Source organism: Fusarium subglutinans, assembly GCF_013396075.1.
Source record: "Fusarium subglutinans strain NRRL 66333 chromosome Unknown NRRL66333_c0000088, whole genome shotgun sequence".
NCBI classification, from domain to species: Eukaryota; Fungi; Ascomycota; class Sordariomycetes; order Hypocreales; family Nectriaceae; genus Fusarium; species Fusarium subglutinans.
This window is the reverse complement of record NW_023502151.1, coordinates 228-18,313: the sequence shown is the minus strand read 5'-3', so window position 1 is coordinate 18,313 and position 18,086 is coordinate 228. Positions and strand designations below refer to the sequence as shown.

The 18,086-nt window shown below is 48.7% G+C and overlaps 3 protein-coding genes across 3 annotated transcripts; all 3 read left to right on the top strand.

The window, feature by feature from the left end:
- Nucleotides 1-3,909: 3,909 nt before the first annotated feature.
- Nucleotides 3,910-7,705, top strand: FSUBG_7088 (uncharacterized protein; the record flags this gene model as incomplete). Its single annotated transcript, XM_036685355.1, has 8 exons — nt 3,910-4,179; nt 4,264-4,356; nt 5,020-5,485; nt 5,562-6,220; nt 6,316-7,188; nt 7,251-7,293; nt 7,360-7,515; nt 7,602-7,705. 8 exons carry the CDS (start codon nt 3,910-3,912, stop codon nt 7,703-7,705), a joined length of 2,664 nt encoding a protein of 887 aa, XP_036537351.1.
- Nucleotides 7,706-11,077: 3,372 nt separating this feature from the next.
- On the top strand, nt 11,078-12,512 carry FSUBG_7087 (uncharacterized protein; the record flags this gene model as incomplete). Its single annotated transcript, XM_036685354.1, has 5 exons — nt 11,078-11,321; nt 11,384-11,614; nt 11,668-11,735; nt 11,799-11,968; nt 12,068-12,512. The coding sequence occupies 5 exons, from the start codon at nt 11,078-11,080 to the stop codon at nt 12,510-12,512; spliced, it is 1,158 nt and encodes a 385-aa protein (XP_036537350.1).
- A 3,330-nt stretch (nt 12,513-15,842) lies between these two features.
- FSUBG_7086 (phytase) lies at nt 15,843-17,878 on the top strand (the record flags this gene model as incomplete). Its single annotated transcript, XM_036685353.1, has 6 exons — nt 15,843-16,578; nt 16,631-16,698; nt 16,754-16,815; nt 16,866-17,008; nt 17,058-17,263; nt 17,312-17,878. 6 exons carry the CDS (start codon nt 15,843-15,845, stop codon nt 17,876-17,878), a joined length of 1,782 nt encoding a protein of 593 aa, XP_036537349.1.
- Between the last annotated feature and the right edge of the window lie 208 nt (nt 17,879-18,086).

Below are 18,086 nucleotides of genomic sequence, written 5' to 3'. Positions count from 1 at the left end.
GAAAGAGCGAACAAATATGGCAAGCGGTCGCCCGCGATGTAGATTGCCTCCAACCTCGAGACTTGAACGACAAGATCCAGTTTCCAACTAAGTTCCACGCTTGACGCAAGCACCCTAAGGCTCCACCTACGGAGAGGCATGTTGCCTGGCAAACGAATATTTTTCGTTCCCAGACACAAAATCATCCACGCTTTCCATTTCATGCGGAGGGATCAAGGCAGGTATCCGTTGCCTCCTGAAAACACGGGATCAGACCCGGTCACAATATCTGCTTGCGTAGGTAGGTAGTTGCTTTTATTCCAAAGGTTATTGTGGCACGTCCCGTAAGATTCAGGTTCGCAATACCCGTGAATGCAGCGAGACACACCAAGCTAACCGTGGTCATTTGTATTGGGCTTCGCGGGAGTACAGGCTCTGTGTTAGCTTAACGAGTCGTTGGTGGTTTGTTTGCGCCGCTAGTCGTGGTAAACAAACACGCAAGTTAATGAGAAGCCAGAATCGACATGACTCGCTAACGGTTTTATAAGTTGGATGCCGTCCACGAAAGCAAGGATTGACATATGAAATGAATGTTGATGGAATGCTCTTGAATACGCTAGACTTGACATGAAGAAACGGTCTTGTATGAGAGATTAGCTATAGAAACAGTGTACAAGGAGAGGAAAAGAATCAGGTATGGATGGCAACGAAGGATTGACAAAAGGCAGTCAGATTTTTGTGGTAGAGGGCATTATTGCAGCGACATCTTCAGGGAAGTTCGAATTGGGTGGCATGAGGAGTCTCTGGTGAGACAAGTCAAGGTCTTGGTCATGACTCTCAGACAGTGTTACATACGGGAGTTGGCATATTAAACAGTTCGAAAACTGAATGACCTGACCCAGGTTAAGAAATCGGGAGCTCTAAGCGAGATGGGCCAGGTATACTCCGTGAAGAAGCATCAGGCCACGACTGAGGTTAACCAATGTCAAGACGAGACAACCTCATCTAAGCGCTCAGTACGGAGTAGGGCTCGTCCAGGGCCGATCAATAGAACCATCTCCATCAGGAACAGCATACGACTTCCACAATAAGTACCGTGCCTGGCGTGGACAGATAAATGCCGGCATCTGCCCCCTCAAATATCAGCGTGGGGGAATACCGAGATTCTGGGAACAAGGGCTCCTGGCAAACCGGTGAGCAGTCACATTTCTCATTCCCGAAATACCGACCATTTGGGATCTTGCGTATAGGCAACGTCATCCGCGCTGACTGGCGTGCCTTGAAGCACGCTGCATTCCGATATTATTTGATTTCTGATAACAAGTGCCAGCCGACACCGAAGCGGGAGAGGCGCACCGGAGAACCATCATCACCCATGGATCACCCAATGAGGGCTTGAGCATAGCTTTCTTTCTTTCCTGGCCGGGGCGGGGAGGCTTGGACAGTGCGCAATGCCAGCATTGTAGCGTCCGTGGGCAGAGCTCGCGGCGCTCCCGAGTGGCTGCGCTGACTCGCTCTGTTGCTGCTGCGTTACCATACCGTGGGAGCTGGATAATGGACAATGTCCATTAATGCTGGCGGATATGAAGCAGGGGTGATTGCAGCGATAACTGACCGATGGCTGCTTACATGGCTGAAGAGAATACGGGCTTAGACGGATGGTGTCTTGTGACTGCAAGTAAAGCAAGGGATCCGACTCCATATGTATACCTAGCCTCCCTTCCTTACCTGCATCCTGTACGTCTAGGTAGTACAGAATCGCCAGGACGAGTTGTAGCTACAGGTAGGACTTTTGGGAGGAACCCATCCAGGAGAAGTTCCTGCGATTTCTATTTGGGGAACAGTTCGATCCGTCCCATCTATGACGCCCCATCTAGAACGCGGGAAGACCCGTTGGCGGATAAAGACTAACGACATTAGTCCTTCCATGTGGCATCCATGCTCTATTCTAGATCAACCAAAGAGTTCCTCATCGCCGCTTAGGTAGGGACAAGGTACTGGATCCGGTGAAGATTTGGATTCCTCGGTCTAGAGCTTAGAAGGCACTAACCTTGGATGTGAAACTCATGGGTGTTCAATTACTTCCCAGTGTGGGAATCCGGTGAACGGTAACGGACCTTTCTTCCGTCAGACCGTTGTGTGGTTTGTACTAATGCAAAGCAAAATTTCTAACGTCCATCACGATAACCAACTAAGGTAGGTGGGTAACTAACTACCTTACCTTACTTTACTAACTTGACTTGGACCTTCCTTCCCGTCCTCAAGGGAAAGCGCAAGCGCCACTTAAGGTACTTAACTTCCAATCACAGTATATTAGCAAGACACCTCTTGTGGTCCCAGAAAAAGCCTAGTGATTATTATTTCTGCAACCTGCATAGTTTGCCATCCCCTCCATCCGACGTCACAGGCTGGGTGATATCGCCAGGAACCCATTCTCGCGTCAAAAACCACTACAACTTGACGAGAGAAGAGACAACATCGTCAAGCCAAGAGACGCGGACGCGGTCACGCATGTCCCACTTGCATTTTAATGCAATATAACACACAAAGATGCAGCCGTATTCATGCAAAATCTGTGGCTGGGCCACGCCTTGCTGGCGGCTGCTCAGGGACATGAGTTGCATCGTGCCGTTCTTTAGTGCGCCTGGCTCGAACCTCAGCTACCAGGTTCTTGTCGTAAGAAGCTCGCAATGATAACACACACAACCGGATATCGATCGGACCGATCTTTTAGTTCTAAACTCAGCCAAGAGTGAAAGTAATTGCTGTTCTCACCGGTTGCTGCCCCTGCCTCCTCCTCGTACCAACCAGAGTCTTTGCGTGACGATAGCACACATTCGTCTTATCACATGGACAAAGTGCAGGCTTCTGGCAAAGGGTCAGATATTGGCAGATAGCACCACTGGTCTCAACATGCTGTGAGATGTCGGCTGTTATTCACTCGTCAGCCTTGGTCAAGATAGCATGGGGTGAAAGTGAAGCTGAAAGGGCTTGAAACAACGCTCGGGCATTTGCTCGTTTACGATACACCACTGCATCCGAGTGCATCTGGCAAACGGAATATCCTCCTGGTTAGAAACTCGACTGCTCATCTAGTACTTGTCGAGGCATCTTTGCCTTTTCTCGGACTTGTATTCGTTAGTCTCGAGAATGCCCCCCCCGCCCCCCAACGCCGGACCTACATCGACGATTGGATGAAAACGATCTTTCTTCTGAACTGCTTGGCGATCCAAGTACCTTTGGGAACCTTTGCTACGTTGCGGAGTTGACGATGTACAGTACTTTTCCTCTTCCTGATGTGAGATACCCGGGCTAGGGGGTGAAATAAAACGTCTGACATGAAGATCCGATTTTGTATGGTAAATGTGGATTCCAGCGTCAGACGTCTTATTTCACCCCGAGGCCGGGCGGGTTGGCGTTGCGAGATCCTGTGAGTGAAAAAAAGCAATTTGAAAATGGTACATCATCCAACCCCAGCTGTGCAACTGTGCAGCCATGACCAACATTGGTCAGCCCCATGTCAGTCACATGGCCATTTCAATGCACGAATTAACCATTGGCATGACTAGGCTCCGTGGCTATGGAACAATGACCCGATCCGAAGATTCGATTGATTGCCAAAAGATTGAGCTGCATTGTTGTTTAGGACTACGCTCGATTCAAATCACCCTCAGTTTTCAGTAGCCAAGTTCCTAAGCCACGAACGAAGCTTTTATACTGTTTCTTTTTTGCTAATCGCCCCACCAAATGACTTCTAATAGCATGTTCCAATCCCTAACATAAGATCGAGAACTTCAGGTGCACTGAACCGGCAGAGCGGGTAATATCCCAAAATCCTTTGCCTGACAAGCCTGAGCACTACAATCAGAAGGCCCCCTGCCACTCCCATGGTACCCCTCAGACCGGTCAAAAACTACTCAGCACGAGGCCATGTCAACGCCGTCCTCACCGAGTCCACTTTCCTCTCTCACAGACTCGTTCATCATCACCGTTCCCAGTAGACAGTCAAGCCGTTGCTTGAAGCGCTCAACGCCCAGTCACTACAACCACCACACCGCCAGCCGCATACTTGCTCAGCCCGCAGCCCGCATCAGCCGTCATCCATACGATCGCGGCCGCAAGCATATTGCGCTGATTTCGCTCAACCGTGCAAACACCAGTGCCAGCACCACCGGCTACTCACTCCACGTTCTGTCGCCAGTACCACGACAGCTCAGCCCGCCTTGTTGCTAAAGCAGTGGACGGGGTGGACAAGGCTCCACGTCCTGTCCTAATCGTACTCAGGCTCGAGGTTCTCAGGTTGGCGGCTACGATCAGCACACCAACATCTCATCGACCTTCCTATCTGCTGGCAAGGAGCCTCAACGACCTGATTGGGTTTGCGCTAACATACCTACTTATCGCCTTTCCGCCTAGCTTCCCCGGATTCTTCGCCTCTCTCATCACAGTATTTTCTATTCCCGACCGTCTGGTATCCTTCTCTTGGCCGTCGTTTTGACTTCGGCCATCGCTGGTACTCCACTCGGCGCACTACGGGGGGTTTCAACTTCAAGTGCCTGGTGATGGCTTTCGTGGCACATTAGCCTCCCACCACACTCCCCCTCTTCTCACCCCGGCGTCGCTCATTTTTGACCACCGCTTCTGAGAGACAAACCGGGCAAGCTAGCTCTTCTTTGTCATTGACTGTATTTCGTCGAGTTTGATTCCGCGTGGTGGTACCTTGACCTTCGTCTTTCTGTTCTTACTCCTACTGCTAGGCAGTGTTTGTTCCACACCCTGTCCTGTCTCACTGCAGCCATTATGGTAAGAGTTTCTCTCCCCGGTTGGCGGCAAGCTGCATGGAGTTATATCATCGATCCCCCGTCCTATCGTTCTATTTGCATAACCCCTGCGGCTGTTGCCAATCACCACCGTTTCCTCTTCTCGCAGCCCCGTCGTGGCTCTCGTGCCATGACTCTCGGACAAGCATCTTCTCCCTGATCTTGCCCTAGGCCCCTCCCTACGAGACCCAAATGTGCGGTGAATTGATTTTTTCTATAGAATCCACATTATCCTTCCAAAGTTAAGAGGCCTCTCCTCCAACCGGGAGTTGAAGATCCGGGCCCTTCGTCAATATCTTTCACCCCTCTCGTGAATGACGACTTCACCTTTATACCATTTGAGATCCAAGATAATCTTGACCAACTGGCACAGTTCTATGGAATAGCCTCTGGTACTCAATTACATCAACTGATTGAACAAGAGCATTGTAGGAAGAGGAGAAGGCTTGCACCATCGGTTCCAATGACACCCGAGCAAGGACCGGCTTCGTCCCAGGGACCTCTGATGAAACTCCCATTATCAGGACCTTACAGTCAACGTGATGAGCATTATGGGGCATCTTCAAGCTGGGACGACTGTGGCCAGAACTCAATTCCGTCTTCTGCTTCCCCATTAACCAGGCGTATGGCGGATCTGACCTTGTTCTTCTGCCCATGTTGTGGCTGGGACCCAAGACATCAAGATGGTAAGCACCTGACTCTCCTAACGTTGCCCGATCGCCCGACGTACACCTGAGATCATCGCTGACATCACCCTGAAAGGCTATCAACAGTTACCGAGCTCTGCACCGGCAGTTTCTGGCCCAGATGCTCCTTACATGGCAGAAAAACAACCTGCTATGACAATGCCACCATCTGAACCGTATGATAACACAACTCTCAGCTCTGGCCAACAGCCAGATTACAGCTTTCAGCAACCTAACTTGAATGTTGCTCCCCTTGTCAACTTTCCTCTCATCTCTGATCAGACGGCGTTAGCAGAGCCTGTGATGAGTGGACCTGGGCCAACTCATCAACCTCACCTACCAGCTGGAGACTTTTACGTCGCCCAAGCTTTCAAAGAGGAACCACCGCTGGAGAATCAAGTATTAATGCCCAGTCAACAGCTTGACACCAAGGCATTTCCACAGGTTGGCTATAGTTGCGACCCTAGCCTTATTGACACAAATGCCATTACTCACCAGGGCTTGGCTCCACCCGATAGCGTTTCCCAATATGGTATGCTAATGAATACTCAACTTGGTGAAGATACTGTGCAGAACGGGTGGTCTCTAATGGATCAACAAGCCAATTTTGAAATCGTGCTCACTAACCAAAGAGGGGGAAAGAGAGGTCCGTTCAAGGACCCAAATCTCCGTGAACAAACTGCCCAAACCCGAAAGATTGGTTCCTGTATCAGGTGCAGAATGCAAAGAATTCGTGTAAGTAACACTTCCCGGTTCTGTTACATAAGACGATACGTTACTTGTAATGAGCTTTTTGGCTGGTGCGCAAAGGCCACTAACCAGTGATGCAGTGTGAAAACAACCCCGAGGAAGAGGGAGGGGCCTGTTTGACATGCAAAAAGGTCTCCAATTCGAGGGCGGGGCGCTTTCCTTGCCTCAGATACAAAATAACAGATATCCGACTTTTCAAACCGGGCCAAGTTCCCGGTTATGAATGGACACGACGATGGACCAACAACATCTCGGATCCGATACAGAGCTGGGCTACGACTGAAGAGCCCAGAACCATATATCTGTCCGAGGGGCTATCGAATAAGTTTGTTAAGGTGAAGGTTCAGCGATTCATTCCTCAAGCTGGTGACAAGCTGGAACGTACTTGGGATTACAAGGGCGTCAAGAAATCAGTGAAGATTCCTCCGTATGCGATGGTAAACCTCGAGGAGGCGAAGAAAGAGTACCTGGAGCACATTGAGAATAGCATGCAGGATGCTTTTACCAAGTTGCTTGGCCCACCTGAAGGCCTACTATTCCGAACGTACTTACGTGCTTGGAAAATATTCAAAGACCCGTCCACTACGCCAGAGTGTGTGGAACTTATTCATCATACGCTCTTGTTATGGATGTCGATTCGTCTGACAACCCGGTCGAGCTTCATTGTTGGAGAAGAGACCTTGGGGATGAAGCAAAACATCCTGGACGAAACAAACCCGAACCATGGCAAGATCCCTCTTCCGCCTGTACTTGGCGCCCAGATGGATCTTATCCTGATTCACCACATACAAACCAAGCTGCGAAGGGAGCTTCTGGACAAACTCCAGAAGATGATGTCAAAGAACAAGCAGAGTACTTGGCTAGTGACGTATCTTGTGATCTTCATTCTTTTGCATAACACAGCTCTCATTACAGCTCATGACGCTGGATACGCGAAGAAGCACGGCATGAAGGTAAGATAGCCCGAAAGTCGACAGTGGCGTGCGAAGTTTGCTGATTTTCGATGTACTTACAGCGACGATTTGCGCGTGAGGAAAAGGTGAAAGAATACCACCTAGGTAAGAGACACACAATCACCCCGGTTCATCCTGCAGAGAAGCGCTTGCTGACTAGGGATTGAACAGGCGCAAACATCTTGCTCGCACATTTCCACTACTGTAACAAGGGCATCTACCCTTTCTCGGAAGATTGCAAAGACCAAGACTTGCGAACACTGGCAGGCTTGGATGAAGAAAAGATCAAGTTTGTCCATCATACTAGCAACCTGGCTAGGCGACATGGTAAGTCGACCCTTGGGGATGAAGAACCATACTGGCTGGGACCATGGCTCTCTGAATTGATGCTAACTTGAACTCTGTGGTTTCAGCGTTGCAATGGGAGGAAATCCGGAACAAGGCCGTGTACGAGCATGATTACTTTTTTGTCAGCCAATTGTTCGAGACCAACTGGCAACCTCGAACAACAATATGATTGGGTTTGGTTGGCCAATAACATTTCTGGTTGTCTTCTGTGGTAGAAGGGAGGCAATGGGTGACTTGGGACCAACTGCGTAGGCGCAGAGTTTGAGAAGATGCTGTACTCACAGCGGAGGTGCAGGAACTGAGACTGTATACGAAGCGAATGAAGGGCGGTCTAGGCGGTGAATGTGGATGACGGCGGCAACAGTAACGGCCATAATGACGATGACGATGACGATGATAACGATAATGGAAACCATTTTAAAAATGTCAGGGTAGTTTTGGTTACGAAAAGGCGGTCAAGAGCAGATGAGGTTCAGAGAAAGAGCCGAGCTGGTGTGATGGTTTGAAGGGGAATGACATAAACACCTAAATTGGGTGCGGAGGGCCGGGTGAGGGTGCTATAGCCAAAGAGATTGATCGTTCTTGTTCAGTCCCGACAAACCGCCACATGAACCAGTTCACGATGCGGGACACGGCAAAGCAGTGGGGAGGAGGGTCGTAGGCGAAACAATCAATGTAACAGGAGGAAACGGAGTGCACGCCAACAAATTGCGATGCGATGGAAGAAAAAGGGATGCCGGTGAGAGGAGAAGGACAGGTACACCGAGAGAGTGTGCGGCCACCTACAGAAAGAGGCGAGAGTTTGCTCACCGAGTGTCGGTGGGAGACGGGCTGCTGCGTTTTGACGGCTTCCGCGTTGCACAGAAACACGAGGCGGATCAAAGGTTTATATGTACCAAGCTCGCTGAGGGTTGGCTCGCGGAGGGATGCCGGACGGGCCGGGCCTGGTTGTGCGGCACTTGACAAACCCCGGGCCTTTCACACCGCAGCTGTGCTCTGACTTGACTTGGCTTAACAGGTAGACTTGTTGGTCTGATAGTGTGGATAATGCAGCACTGTGTACGGAGTACCACATGATATATGTGCTTCCTACATGCTGTGTGGTTTATTAGAACGTCTACTATTATTCAGGTTGTGTATCCACCGGGAAGAGCGGCGGAGAGATGACGACGGGACAAACGGGAGGGAAGTATGAAATGAGACGCGTCTATTTGCATGTCCCTTGCCTCGTCTTTCCTTTCCTTTCTTTGCTTTGCTTTGCTTTGCTTTGACTGTCGTCCGAGGTGTCCGCGTCGCCTGGGCACCATTCTTTGGCGTTGGTTTGACGGGGAACCAGTAATTAGGACCCGAGAAACGAACCAGACAAACCTAAGCTAAGCGGGTGACAACGGATATAATCCGCCAACCAATGAAGCTGTACAACACCTCAAGTAAAGTTTAGCCATTTGCCAAAGGATCAATGTCGACTGCCGTGTTTTTTGGGGGCCCTTGTCTACTTGTTGAACGGACACAATACTTAGTGCCTAGTGCCTAGGTATAGTAGCACAGCAACGGAGTACGGAGTAGTGCTAATCTAGTAGTTACTGTAAAGGTGACGCCAGCCAGCCACAGATAGATAAATAACGAACCAACAAGGTGCATATAGGTATGGAGTAAGCCAATAGCGAGCCACTTTTAAAACACCCCTAAAATTACCTCCTAGGTGGGCAAGAAAGCTACGAGGTACTGTAGCTACTAAGTTGCTGGGGGATCAACACGAAGTATCATCCTTACCTAAGGTACCATGCTACTCCAGTTCGGTTAAGCTAGGATTGGGCTCTCAGCTGAGCTTGAGTCTGAGCCTCTCCTAGTCTTAGCTCATGTTCATTCTTAGCCTTTGGTGTTTTGCTTTTCTCAACCAACTTAGTACAGTTTGGAACCATACACATACATCAATCAACCCTTGCTGGGCTAGGCTTGGTACTTCTATCGATTTTCCTTCTCCTTTCCTTTTTTTCCTTTTTCTTTCTACTCTAATCAAGTGCCCGGACCCGTTTCCCCAAGGAATGTTACAGTGCTCTCTCGTCTCTCCTGGTCTCGTTTCCTCCTCCTCCTCCTCCTCCTCCCTTGCAATGAGAGACGACCCAGAGTTTATGTTGCTACCCAGGACTTTTGAGGCTTTGAGCAACCCGGGCACTCACCAGGTGACATGGAAAAGCGAGGAGCCACGAATGAAGTACAGGATCAACGGCAAGGCACTTACTCACCTCCAATTGATAGGTACCTCAGAATTTGTCTGCTCGTTCCGTTTCCCGCCCTGAAGATACCGGTACCTGACCAGGCACTTTGATTGTTCAACCCGTTAGCGCTGGAACGACTATGGCAGGAAGTCAGGGCAATCCAGCGAATACCCGCGTTGCTGGGTCCTGTTACAGCCTTCTGCCGCCGCGTATCTGCGACCTGCCATACCACGAGCACGGCTACGCAAGTACCCGATCTACGTATACCCTGTCTCTAACCCTGCCAACTTGGAAGTGCCAACCCGATGCTATCTCCTCAACAATCCCTGTGTAAGTGGTGTAAGGTAAGGGAAGGTAGCTACCCAGGTCCTAAGGTAAGTAAGGTAGGTAGAAGAGGTACTGAAAATTTGATGTGGAAGCCGGGCATGGAACGAAAAGCAGATCTAAGTGAAAATTTTCTTTGTACCTGCCTTCTCTCTCATCGAATCCGAGAAAACAGGGACGGAAAGAAGCATGGAAGAAGGTTACACAACTTCAGTACCTACTTCCAAGAGCCGCATTTCCAAGGAGCTTCACCTCCATCTCTAAATTTGAACAGGGCTGCCACCGATTTCCAAACATCTTAGAAAAGCTATAATAATACCCTACTAGCCTCCTACTTAGTCTGAACGTTCTTCTGATATTCCTCAACAATCTCAACCTCAATCTCGCTCGTCAAGAACTGTTCGTCTGTGCTGCAATTTGCTTGACATCCATCGTTATTGCCGTGTTTCTAACACCTTGCACCTCCCATCCTTTCCTCGTTCCTCGCCTGCTGCTACTCTTGATCTCGACTGTAAGTTGCGCCTTCTATTTATGTTACTCTTCAAGGAATTTCGAAATTGGAGGCGCCTCCAACGTCACTATACCTTGACCAAAGGCACTTGCCACGACGATAGTGTCAACGTTCCTTTTCCCTTCTGTTTTGATCTCCGCCTTCCATGAAGCAAACACATTTAAGTAGACGCCTCGCACCATCAGAGATTCCATTCCTTTCCTTTCATCTTGTTCACCTCTCTTTCAACACCCCAGCACACCTTCAGCTCACATCACATATCATCTTTCATATTCGATCTCTTCCTGATCCACTAGGTCTCCACGCAGATCCTGACTTATACCAGCCGTCATCAGACAACGGCCCGTTGTGTTTCGTAACGTACCTAGGTTCTTAACAAAACGTACACATCCCTTTTCTCATGTAAGAGGCTGGCTGACAGAGTACCTCAGTATCAAGACACCCCCACCAAGGCACCAGCGCTACCTCTCCCTCAGGAACCATTACCATGGCATCTTCCATAGTTGGGCCCATCATTGGTCCGAGCCCGGCCGTTGAACTAGCTCCTGCGGCCGCCGGCTGTGTCAGTCGCGTGGCACATGGGCCGGCTGGGGTCCCCGAAGGGTGGCCCAAGTTTCTCGACGAGCCTATGGCTTGGGTTGGTCCTCAATTCACGGATGAATCGGAATTCATCCACACTCTGAGCGAATCCGATCTGCAGGAAGTTGACAATGCTTTGCTGGTCTTTAAAGGTACGTCTCTTTTCCTGAGGCGCTGCTGCCGTGGCGTTGATCATGCGGCTAACACCAACCAGCCTTGGGACTTGACGGGGATTGTGTCTCCCGAGACAACTTCCCTCTTCCCACTCTGGGACCAAGACTGGATCGTATCCGCCAAGACGTGCACCAAGGCAAGGGCTTTGGTGTCATTCGTGGCCTTGATCCTCAAAAGTACTCAGTCGAGGACTTGAGTGTGCTGTATCTTGGCATTCAGTCTTACATTGCCAATCGTCATGGGCGTCAAGATCGAAAAGGCAATATGCTAGGTTGGCTCGAACGATCCCATTACCTTGTTTCTTCCTCATTGACATATTTGTAGTCCATATTGTCGCCGACAACTCATCCAAGCTCAAGGCTGGTCACCATCGACACTCCACCTCTCCCATCGTATGCTAATCTTTCTTTATAATTCCTGGAGGGAATAGTCAACAAGGCTAACTTCTGCTCTAGAATTTCCACAATGAGGAAGCTGGTGACATAGTCAGTTGGCTCACACGTAGCACCGCTGTCTCTGGAGGCAAATGCATCATCGCCTCAGCCTACACTGTCTACAATGTTCTTGCTACTAGCCGTCCGGACATGATCCGCACTCTTGCTCGCTCCGACTGGCCATTCGCCCTGTAAGTTCAGTCACTTGATTATCTACATCCACTTGACTTGTTCTTTCCATCACAGCGATAAACAAGGAGTCCATCCACTGACACGCTATACCGCGATAGACCTCGTTTCCAGTGCCGACCAGTCCTCTTTCATCACGAGGGGAAAGTGTTGATCAACTTTGGGCGTGTAGCTCTTACAGGGAATGAAATTCACCCACGCCCTACCAACCTTCCCGCCGTTACGCCACGCCAGATGGAGGCATTGGACTCCATTGAGACCATTGCCAAGGCGACTCAGCTGGAGATCAACACACGTGCAGGTGACATGCATTTCATTAACAACCTCACAATCTTGCATCGCCGAGAAGGCTTCGTCAACGGTGAGGCTGCCTGGGAACGTCGACACTTGGTACGCATGAGACTCCGCGACGACGAGCTGGGATGGAAGCTCCCTGCAGACCTGACACAAGAGTGGTCCGCTGCTTTCAACAAGGAAGCACCCAAGATCTGGCACATTGAGCCCATGCCAGACGGTTTCTTCCCCCTCAGGTCTCAGGCCAACTAAAACTGTGCGTCTAGCGCTTAGAGCAACCTCAGTTGTGGGGTGAACTCGCATGCATTCATGCATGCTCGCGAGACATTATGAGATAATGGGGTGCTTATCGACTTTGGAACCGAGGCGCATAAAAAGGGCAATAGGGAATCTGGAGGGAACGGGGGAGAAATCAAAAGTTATGGGAAAAGGTCATGCACTCGAGTTTGAGTATTTTTTTATGTTTTCTGTCTCTTTTTTCTTTCTTTTTTATTTGGGGTGTCACGGTCGCGGAAAAGTAACAAGAATGGTTTATCATGTCTCAGGCGAACCTGTCTGTCGGTACAGCGTGGTATCCGACTTTGTGGGCATGGCAGAATGGGCCTTGGTCGAAAAAGAGAAATCAAGGATTAATAAGTGTGTTTAAGGCTCATACAGTATTAGCACCCAATAGGGACAGCCGAACACAAGGAATCGCATGCATAACTTAGATCAAGATGCTTAGGTACAGAAGCCTATCAAAGTGATATATGATAGTGTGACAAGACTAATTCGTACGAGTACCCGTTGGCTCGAGCCGGGGGGGGGCCAACTAAGCAAGCTTAGTTGGGCACAAAAGTGCGATACAGTCACAAAAGGCTAATACGACCAAGACCACCAAAAATTACGTATAAAAGTCATATATAGCTAAAAAAATAGATATATTTTTAGTTATCTATATAACTAGATTAGTCAGCAAAATAGAATAATTTATATAATATAGCTTAAAAAAAGTAAATTTTCTCTATATTTAAGTTATCTTTATAGTATTTTTCTAGAATTAATAATTAAATAAAAACCAGTTTTTCCTTAAGAAACTTAAAAAAAGGATTTTTTTAAAATCTTAGTATTTTAAAGAATTTAAAACTATATTAAATAAAATAGTAAAAATAATTCTAAAAATAGTAGCTTATAAAGCTAATTTTAAGCTATTTTATAATATTTAGCTTGCTTATATAATATTTTTCCTTAATTAGTTATTAAATACTAAAGTTACTAGAAATTATACTGTAAATCTTGACTTTTGGTGTGTTCAGCTGTATCAGGTTTTTGTGACTGTATCGCACTTTTGTGCCCAACTAAGCTTGCTTAGTTGGCCCCCCCCCGGCTCGAGCCAACGGGTACCCAGCTACAAGACTTGTTTCGTTTAGGTTGGGAATAAGCCGGGAGTCCCACGGCAGAGAGTTGTGCACTCTCCCATTGGCAACGGTCAGGGGTACTTAAGCATGCAAATCCCTTGTTCCGAATTTAGAATGCAGAATAGAGCCAGACGAAACGAACGCATTCCCATAGCTGCGATGCGGTCAGACGAGACAACGAGGCTTGAAGGCTGGCCGGCATAATACTCAAGACGACGAGGGCTGTGACCATGGTGGTGACCAGGGATGCAACGCCTCGGTGGGGGGACTTGTCCAATGCGAGCAGATCCCAAGGAAGAAATGTGGCTGTTTCTTAACGAGAGTTGCGTGCTGAGACAAGAAGTAAGATGAGATGATGGTCTCAGATTTGGCACAGAATCTGGATGGAATGGCTGACACAAGAATGACTTGCTTTCGATAGGTAGTTGGTTAAGATGTGCTTAGTTTTAGATGATTGGTTAGGTGAGACAGCAAAGGCAAATATGGTATTGGATATAAGGCGAGAATGTACAATACCTAGTGCTCATGGTCTCGGATTCTTGTCTGGTCTGCTTCTGTGAGAGCGAAAATGACTGAATGGGGCTTTTGCTTTTTGCTCGGCCGAAGCCACCCACCGAGGGTCAGATTCAGAGAGCTTGCTTTGTTTTCCATCGTCATCTCAGCGTTGTCTCTATGTATACAGAGTACTCCGTACAGATCCACCTTGCATTACATCTTGTGTCACGAGGATGCTTTCTCCCGTTCCTCGAAATGAACTTTGGTCAAGGATTGATTAATGGCGGTCAAGAATGCCTAGCTAGGATCGATGACGAAGTGGCTGACTTTCAGAGCAGATCGAAGGGAGGAAGACGATAATTTTTTAACGGTCCACAGGCAGATATGCTTCTGTTCCTGATGAATGATGGTTGTGATACCATGATAGGGTAGGTACCTTGGCTAGCAGCGTTTTCCAAGCTGAGAAACCCGGGATTAGCCTTGCGCTCTGTGCCTGAAAACAATGAGAACTGGCCTGCACACGATGACAAAGATAGCGACATGTTACAGCTCTTGGAGACAACAAATATCGCTAATCCTTGACGAGATTGGCAAGAGAGGACGGGCCTCGATATACGACTAGAATGACACGTTGCCAGCGAAACAGGCCATATGCATTAGGATTATGAATGAGGTGTTGAGGCGCTGAGAGAAGAGGCAACGAAGACAGTTACGACTAGGTTTACATAGATTACATGCTCAAAATAAACTTGAGATCTGATAAAAGTGAGGTGGAAACGACGGTGAGATCCCATGAGATGAGATCCATTGTCACGGGGTTTGGCGATCCTGGCGCTTGTTTCTGTTGTGGGTATTAAGCGACCTAGCAATATCAGTACAGTGTCTACGATACAGTATCATTTCATCTGCTGTTGACCTGCAGGGGCGCTAGAAAATGCCCCTCGGTGTTACGGACAGCCGAAGATCGGATTCCTTCCCCTGTCTAACAGGGCTTGAAGGGGATCCATGATACAGCCCTCAGGGATAGCAAATGTAAAATCGGTACTTCTTCCAGTGGCTAATCTGCTATATTTCCCTTGCTGATTACTCTAGTATTATCTCCATAGATATACTGAGCCTTTCTGATCTTATTGGTATATTTAATTCCGTTGTAGGAATATATACCTAAAAAATCGCGGAAATGCACATTTGCTATCCCTGTGGACTGTACATAAGGTAACCTAACACAGTGCGTGGCTGATCATCCAATTGGCCACCTTCCACTTGCACAAGGCGGGCTGCTCCTAACGCGCAGGGGCAATCACTTCGGTGCCTCAGCCAATCTTCAAAGAAGCAACATCATCAAGAACATCATTAAGCAAATCGATCCAACTCTGCACCCTCAAATTATAGCACTTGTCGCCTCAGAGCGACACCCCCGTCTGATTCTTCTCCCCCCCCCTCCCCCCTCTCCTCTTTCCTCCATCAGTTTCCCAGGGTGTACGGAGTAGATTGAACGGATTGTTTCATCAACTATCCACTGCCATTGAGATTACTTCTCCCAAGACAGAGCCCCGTGCCAAAGGGGTACACACTACAGCCCAATCTTCGTTCGCTTATGCCGGTCATAGAGAGTGGTTGTTGAGACAGCCTAGTTATCGCGCACCAACCTACTGTCTACCCATCAACATCGAACCAACCTTGTATCAATATGGCTCCAGCCTCAGGAATTCTCAAGTCAAAAGCAGCTCCGGGTGCTTCGGGCTACCAGCCAGTGCATCAAGATGAGGGCGATGGCCACGATGGTGGCCCTAGGGAGCCTCCCACTCACCCAATCATACCGCGTGGCCCAATTCGTTCATACAGGAACACCATAATGCTTCTATCAGGCCTTGTTGTTATTCTTATGGCCATAAACCTCTATCTTAGCCTCCCGCTTGCCTTCTCCGGCTCCGGCTCCGGCTCATGCCCGGGCGACCCACCCCGAGTTCCCCAGTATTTTCAGACGTCGCCGCAACTATGGCCCGGTGTTACCGAAACTGGAAAGCCGGCTTTCATGGCACAAACCCACGTCTTTGAGCCTACTGCCACCTTTGTTCCCAATGATCCGTTGCAGACATCTATCCCTATCCAAGGCATGAAGGAGGGCAACCGAAGCATCTTCCAGATGATGGGTTACCTGAGTCCTTATTCTCCATCTACAGGCTTCGGCGTGGACGAGTATCCAATCCCTCCAGGTGCTGAGATCGTTCAAGTCCAGATGCTTTCTCGCCATGGTGCTCGTTATCCAACTCCAGGTTCGAATGTCGCAACCCTTGGTGAGCGACTTGCCAATGCTTCGGCCGGCCTCAAGACCAGCGGTGCCCTTGAGTTTTTGATGGACTGGAAGTACGAACTCGGAAAGGCCATCCTAGTCCCAAGGGGTCGACAGGAGCTCTTCGAGTCTGGTAAGCGTTTATCTTTTCAGAATTAGAATCCTCAAACTAATAAAGAGTTTAGGCGTTTTGCATAGTTACATGTATGGTAGCTTGTACAACCCTCAAAGCAAACTCATCGTCCGAACTACAGTATGTGAACATCGTCCATATGCCAACCAGGTCTCGAGATACTGACAGTGTTTAGACCCAGGATCGCATGCTGAAATCTGCAGAAAACTGGATGGCTGGCTTCTTTGGCCTCGAGTGGTAAGCGTGATTCGTCCAAGGTGTTTGCTGCAGCATTCTGACAGCAGCAGGACCAATAATGCCACTATCGAAGTGATTATCGAGGCCCCTGGTTTTAACAACTCCCTTGCTGGAGGACTGAACTGCCCCAACTCCGACAAGGCGGACTATGTGACTCCTGTAGCCGCATGGTATGAAAAGTACCTCGAAGACGGTATGTCTCTCCACCAGATATGCAGACCAACAACTAAAAATTCACTTAGCAACTGCCCGATTCAATAACGTGACAAAGGGTTTCACGTGGACACCAGCAGACGTCTGGGCTGCACAAAACATGTGTCCTTATGAAACTGTTGCCTATGGCTTTAGTAGATTCTGTGACCTCTTTACATACGAGGAATGGGAACACTTTGGCTACTCTATCGACCTTGGATTCTCTTCGGGGGCTGGGTTCCAAAGCCCAGTAGGCGTAAGTTGACTTTTCTGGCAACCCGAACTCTGCTAACCAGAGTTACAGCGAGCTACTGGCCTTGGCTACCAGCAAGAGGTCATGGCAAGGCTCAAGAATCACACCCTTGGTTACTCTGGCTCCCAGATCAACACGACACTGGATAGCATGAAGGAGACATTTCCTCTGAACCAAAGCCTTTACTTTGACTTTTCTCACGACACCAACATTATCTCTATCCTGACAGCCTTTGGCCTTCGCCAATTTGCCGAGGAGCTCCCCACTGATAAATATCCCGGCGAACATGAGTTCGTTGTTTCTAAACTGACCCCTTTCGGTGCACGCTTAGACATCGAAATCATTAAGGCGCCCAGCCCTGTCTCACCGAAGAGGGATGGCTACCTTGATGGCAAAGAGACCAAGTACATTCACTTTGTACTCAACCAACGCACTGTGCCTCTGGGCAGGAGTTTTCCGGAATGTGACGTCAACCGTAAGGACGGCTGGTGTGATCTGGATACATTCATCGAGGTTCAGGACAAGATGGCAGAAAAGGCACAATTCGACTACTCTTGCTTTGGTGATTACTCGTCACTACCATATGGTAAGGTAACAGACGGTGTGCCGCCTTCTTGAGAACGTGTGGCCCGGCATATAAAGATGTAATTTGTGCGTAAATATGAGATGCCATTTAGATATAGCAGAACGACAAGTGCCTGTTAGTCCTTACCCGTAGATCTGACCAAAAGGGAGCCCCACTTATAAAGTAGGCGGCAAAATTATAGGATAGCTGCTTAGTAAGAAATTAGTAAGAAAATCGATAAATTAATAGCAATAGCTTCTA